Source organism: Dipodomys ordii, unplaced genomic scaffold, assembly GCF_000151885.1.
Source record: "Dipodomys ordii isolate 6190 unplaced genomic scaffold, Dord_2.0 Scaffold55, whole genome shotgun sequence".
Classification (NCBI taxonomy): Eukaryota; Metazoa; Chordata; class Mammalia; order Rodentia; family Heteromyidae; genus Dipodomys; species Dipodomys ordii.
Window position 1 is genome coordinate 5,174,285 of NW_012267271.1, and position 6,055 is coordinate 5,180,339.

The 6,055-nt window shown below is 41.4% G+C and overlaps 1 protein-coding gene across 1 annotated transcript in view; it reads left to right on the plus strand.

Moving 5' to 3' along the window:
* Positions 1 to 6,055, plus strand: part of Nup188 (nucleoporin 188kDa) — a 56,337-nt gene that overhangs the window by 11,325 nt on the left and 38,957 nt on the right. The window contains exons 4-8 of the mRNA XM_013021274.1: positions 1,802 to 1,886; positions 2,634 to 2,714; positions 3,134 to 3,178; positions 5,141 to 5,233; positions 5,371 to 5,490. Coding sequence (XP_012876728.1) covers positions 1,802 to 1,886; positions 2,634 to 2,714; positions 3,134 to 3,178; positions 5,141 to 5,233; positions 5,371 to 5,490 — 424 coding nt within the window. The remainder of the gene's footprint in view (positions 1 to 1,801; positions 1,887 to 2,633; positions 2,715 to 3,133; positions 3,179 to 5,140; positions 5,234 to 5,370; positions 5,491 to 6,055) is intronic.

Sequence of the window (6,055 nt, forward strand, 5' to 3'; positions counted from 1 at the left end):
AGAGTGCTAGCCTTGAGCTGAAGAGCTGAGGGACAGCGCCCAGGCCCAGAGTTCAGGCCCCACAACCGGACACACACACACACACACACACACAAAAGAGTGTCATGGACTTTCCTGCCTGGGTTGGCTTTGAACCATGATCCTCAAATCTCAGCCTCCTGAGTAGTAAGGATTACAGGTGTGAGCCACCAGCACCCAGCTTGAAATACTGTTCTTACTACTTGATTACCAAATGTGTATGAATCCAGGCGCTGGTGGCTCACACCTGTGATTCTCGCTACTCACAAGACTGAGATCTGAGGATTGCGGTTCAAAGCCAGCCCAGGCAGGAAAGTTGGTGATACTCTTATCTCCAATAAACCACCAGAAAACTGGAAGTGGTGCTGTGGCTCAAGTAGTATAGCTAGCCTTGAGCTGAATTGCTGAGGGACAGTGCCCAGGCCCAGAGTTCACGAACCTCAAAAAAACAAAATAAAACAAAACAAAAACCCCCAAACCCAGAGTGTATATATATGTTATGCCTCTGACATCAGTGATGATGGTGAGTTGACTTGGTTAAGGTACTGCTTGTCAGGTTTCAAGTTACATTTTCCTTTCTTTTCTCCGTTCCTTGGAAATGGGTCACTAAGTGTATCCCATTCCCCCTGTCCCCGTCCCCATTCCCGTCCCCGTCCCCTCTGTATTAGGAACTAAGTACTAGGGTCTTATGCTGTACCCTCAACCCAGTGTAGCCCATTGTAATGTGGGACAGTGGTGAAATTAAACTCGACCTCCTTAGGAGGTATCATCTACACATGAAATTCAAAATTCTTTGTAAGGAAGACTACTCTCCTACATTCAGCCCGGTATTCATTTGTTTATATCAGTATGCATTCGAGTATATTTATACTAGCTTTATGTTTTTTAGAGTACTGGGGATTGAACATAGAGTCCTACATTCCTGCTTAGAATGTATGTGCTTTACCACCAAGCTACGTCTGAGCTACACTCTTATACTTTCTTCCATGTTTGGCCATAGGGAGTTGTTTCTGGGTGTCTTTGTCCTTTTGACTTGTCCACATCCTTCGGATTTGGGAATACTTCCTTACTTTCTGGCATTCCAAAGTGCTTCAGATTCACCCTTTATCTTTCTTATCTCAGCTGTAGAAGCACCCAGTTCTGCCGCGATCCTCAGATCTCAGCCTCCTGAGTAGCTAGGATTACAGGCGTGAGCCACCGGCGCCCGGCTATTTTTTCTTTTTAAATGTTGATAATACCACTGATAAGGTGGTTGTAGCAATATATTTCACGGTATTTGCAGGGCTCAAAAATAATGAAACTGAGCCGGGCCCTGGTGGCTCACGCCTGTAATCCTAGCTACTCAGGAGGCTGAGATCTAAGGATCGTGGTTCAAAGCCAGCCCGGACAGGAAAGACCGTGAGACTCCTATCTCCAATAAACCACCAGAAAACCGGAAGCGCTCGCCTTGAGCTGAAGAGCTGAGGGACAGTGCCCAGGCCCAGAGTTCAAGCCCCACAACCGACCAAAAAAAAAAAAAAAAAGAAATTGAAAAAAAAAATAATGAAACTGAATAAATCTACAAATGATATGGTTATAACCAGAGTTTATTAGCAGACATCATACTGTTTTGTTTGTTGGGCATAACCAGTTCTGTGTTTTATAGAAGTCTATGGAGGTAGTTGTGTACATTTTTGTGATACAGTGTAGAAAGTATGCCTGTAGTAAAAATATTTTCAAGTATTCTTATCTTGTACCCCTGGGAGGTCATTGAAAATGAAATAACACATTATTTTTTTCTTAGTCCAAGTTCAGCAGAGAAAGTGAAAGCTAATAAAGATGTGGCTTCACCATTGAAGGAACTGGGCTTAAGAATCAGCAAGTTTTTGGTGAGTAAAAATGAGCACTGTCTTAGTTTATTACTTGGCTTCAGTGCTGATGATTGCTGGTGGAAATTCAGTTTATTTCAATTTTGGAGATTTTAACTGGGCATGTTAACATTTCAGACATATCCAGGTTTCAGCTTTTTTCACCATATGTCACAAATAAAGTTGCCTGATCCATTTACTTTACTACGTATGGTAGAATTTTCTTCAGCATATATGTGTAGTTCTGAGGTGACTATGTTTATATTTAAGTATGTAGTTGTTGGGCTTTTTGTTTTGGTCAGTCATGGGGCCTGAACTCTGGGCCTGGGCACTGTCCCTCAGCTCTTCAGCTCAAGGCTAGCGCTCTACCACTTGAGCCACAGCGCCACTTCTGGCTTTTTCTGCTTATGTGGTACTGAGGAATCAAACCCAGGGCCTCATGCATGCAAAGCAAATACTCTACCACCTTCCCAGCCACCTTCCCAGCCCAAGTTGTTGGTTTTTATTTTGGGAGCCCAAACTGTGCTGCTGCTCTGTTAATATGTTTTAATAAAGTGAATAATTAGCATAGTTCTTAATTTGTCATGCTAATTACAGGCCGGTGATTGGTCCCTTTAATCTCCTACAGGTTAAAGTAATTATGTTTTATGCAGTTTGTATATTCAAATGCTGTGTTCATGCCAGAGGACAGTTTCTAGAATGCTCTCTATCCTTTGTGTGGCCTGTGAGGCTAGATGACTATGCTCACTGCACAACTCTGTGTTTCAGGGTCTTGATGAAGAACAGAGTGTTCAGTTATTGCAGTGCTACCTTCAGGAGGATTACAGGGGTACTCGGGACTCACTGAAGGTTTGTTGTGTGTCTAGCTCCTGCTCCCTTTCTCCTTTTTCCTTGTAATCAACAGAGGTAGGTTATCACTTACAGCTTTTTTCCCTAAGGCCTAAAACTGAAAGATTTATATGATCTGAAGAGAAATCAGAGTATCCTAAAGGCTTAAAGACCATGTACGTAAGGTGATATATGTCTCATACTTAGAGTGCTGGAAGGGACAAAGAATGACATATTAATCAGAGATTTCAAAGAATATCCAAACCTATCCTCATTTTATGTGTGAAGAGACTAGAACAAAGGAGAGAGGGACTGACTTAAGTTAAAAATAAGAAATTGTTTACAGAGAAAATGGGCAATCATAATGTTGCAGGTGAGGTACACCTTTGCATGCTTTATCTATCTGTTAGATGACGTTTTGCCATCTATTTTTTCCTCAGACGGTTCTGCAAGATGAGAGACAGAGCCAGGCCTTAATCTTGAAGGTCAGTACTAACTACATTACTGTTCTTTGGTGTGTAATTGAGTGACAATTTCTTTTTTTTTTTTGTCGGTCGTGGAGCTTGAACTCTGGGCCTGGGCACTGACCCTCAGCTCTTCAGCTCAAGGCGAGTGCTTTACTGCTTTAGCCACAGCACCACTTCCAGTTTTCTAGTGGTTTATTGGAGATAAGAGTGTAACGGACTTCCCTGTCTGAGCTGGCTTTGAACCGTGATCCTCAGATCTCAGCCTCCTGAGTAGCCACCGGCACCCGGCTTTGAGTGACAATTTCTTGACTTTCATGTCTTTTTTTTTTTTTAACATATTTTTATTGTGAAAATACTGTACAGAGGGGTTACAATTACATGGGTAAGATAATGAGCACATTTCTTATCAAGCATTGTAGCCTCCTGCTTTGTTTCCCCTTCCCATCCCTTCGTATCCTCCCTTCCCACTCCCCCACCAAAGTTGTAAAGTTCGTTTTTCGACATAACGACAGACTTTCATGTCATATTGAGTAAGCTTATTAGCTCTTTTTTGTTTGTTTTTTGTTGTTGTTGTTCTTTTTTTTGGTTGGTTATGGGCTTGAACTCTAGGCATGGGTGCTGTCCTCCAGCTCTTCAGCTCAAGGCTAGTGTTTTACCACTTCAGCCACAGTGCCACTTCCGGCCTTTTCTGTTTATGCGGTGCTGAGGAATTGAACCCTGGGCCTCAAGCATGTGAGGCAAGCACTTCCAGTCCCTATTAGCTCATTTTTTAAACCAAGACTTGAACTCAAGTATAGCATCTAGGCTCTGAGTTCCAGCCTTTGGACTAGCACACACATACACACAAAACAGTTGTTTATTAACGTACCTAGCTGAAGAGTTTTTTCAAGGATATTTTTTGACTATTGGTGGTAAGACCAAGTGTATTGATATCTTCTCTCTAAATACAAATTTCTTTTATCATTTAACGACTTTCTTTTCATGGTAGGGATGGAACCACTGGCATTGCTCAAATGGCAGAGCGTTTAGCAAGTATGAGCCTCTGAGTTTAATCGCCGGTACTGTAATACACACACACACACACACAATCATTTGATTGTGATTTCTGAAATAGTTTCCTATTTGATATTTAATGAGACAACTACATTAGTTATAAGCACTTACAGCATATAGCTGTGACATTTTTTATTGTTATTTATATATTTATTTATTGTTAATTTTTTTTTGTGCCTGTCCCAGGGCTTGAACACTGTCCCTGAGCTTTTTTGCACAAGCACTCTTACCACTTGAGCCACTTCACTTCTGGCTTTTTTTGGTAGTTAGAAATAAGAGTCTCACAGGCTTTCCTGCCCAGGCTGGCTTTGAACTATGATGCTCTTATTTCAGCCTCTTGAGTAGCTAGCTAAGATTGTAGATGTCAGCCATTGTTGCCCTCTTAAGTATTTTGAACATATGTTGTCAAGTATATGGTGAGTCAGTATGTGTTACTTGAATGCCTGGGAATTCATGTTAGAAAACCTTTAGAAATACATATTTAGTATGGCTTACTGCATTTCCTGGTTTATTAAGACATTTAGATGTGTGTGTGGGGGAGAGTACTGGGATTTAAACTCTGTGCTAGGGAAATTTGCTCTTTTGTTTGAGCCATGCCAATAGTCCCAGCCCTGTCTGCTTTAGTGTTTGTGTTTTTTTTTCCCCTTGAACTTTGGGCTTAGGAGCTGTCCATGAGCATTTGTGCTTAAGGCTAGCACTCTACCACTTGAGCCACAGTTTTCAGATTTTTTTCGTGGTTAATTGAAATAAGAGTCTCATGTACTTTCCTGCTTGGGCTGGCTTCAAACTGCAGTCCTCATATTTTAGCCTTCTGTAGTGTTTAAGTCAAACTTTCCCACTAAGATCTTTAAGTGTGTGTTATCAGTAAATATAATATTAAGTATTCTGTGCAAATGTGAGTGATTTGAATATTTGGGTTCTTCCCAGATTGCAGATTATTACTACGAAGAAAGAACTTGTATTCTTCGTTGTGTCTTACACCTTCTGACTTATTTCCAAGATGAAAGACACCCTTATAGGGTAAGCTTGTTTAGTCTTCCCTAGCCCATGTCATTCAAACCTTTGTGTAATTATTTAATTTTATGTTCATTTGCGTGTATACTTTTCATTCTATGAGTTACTCCATGTTTACTCTGTTTTTCTCTACATTTTTCAAGGTTGAATATGCAGACTGTGTGGATAAACTAGAGAAAGAACTCGTTTCAAAATATAGACAACAGTTTGAGGAGCTGTATAAAACTGAAGCACCAACCTGGGAGACACATGGCAACCTCATGGTACGTGGCCTTTGTGCCCTGTCTCTGCCTTTGTGGCGCCTTCGTTGAAGAACTTACTACTTGTTAACCATGCACACTTATGGACTGTTGTTCTCCCTGTGGTGTAACTATGGGTGGGGTGCCTGGCTTAAGGTGGTAGAGTTTGCCTAGCAGCTTTGGGTGAGGCCTTGGGTTCGGTCCCTAGTTCTGGAATGCAGGGGAAGGCATAAATATATCAACTCAAAATATTGAATGATTAATGTTTTTTTTGTTGTTGTTGTTGCTGTTGTCATTTTGTTTTTGTTTTTTGAGGTACTGAGGTTTAAACTTAGGACTTTGTGCTTGTTAGACAGGTACTTTACCACTGAGCCATGTCTTTAGCCTGTGTTACTTTTGTGTGTGTGTGTGTGTGTACAGTGTGTGTGTGTGTTGGTGACTAGGCTTGAACTCAAGGCCTTGTCTTCTCAATTTACGTTTTTACTCACAGATGGAACTCTTGCTTCTTTTTTTTTTTGGTCCAGTCATGGGGCCTGAACCTTGGGCCTGGGCGCTGCCCCTCAGCTCTTCAGCTCAAGGCTAGCGCTCT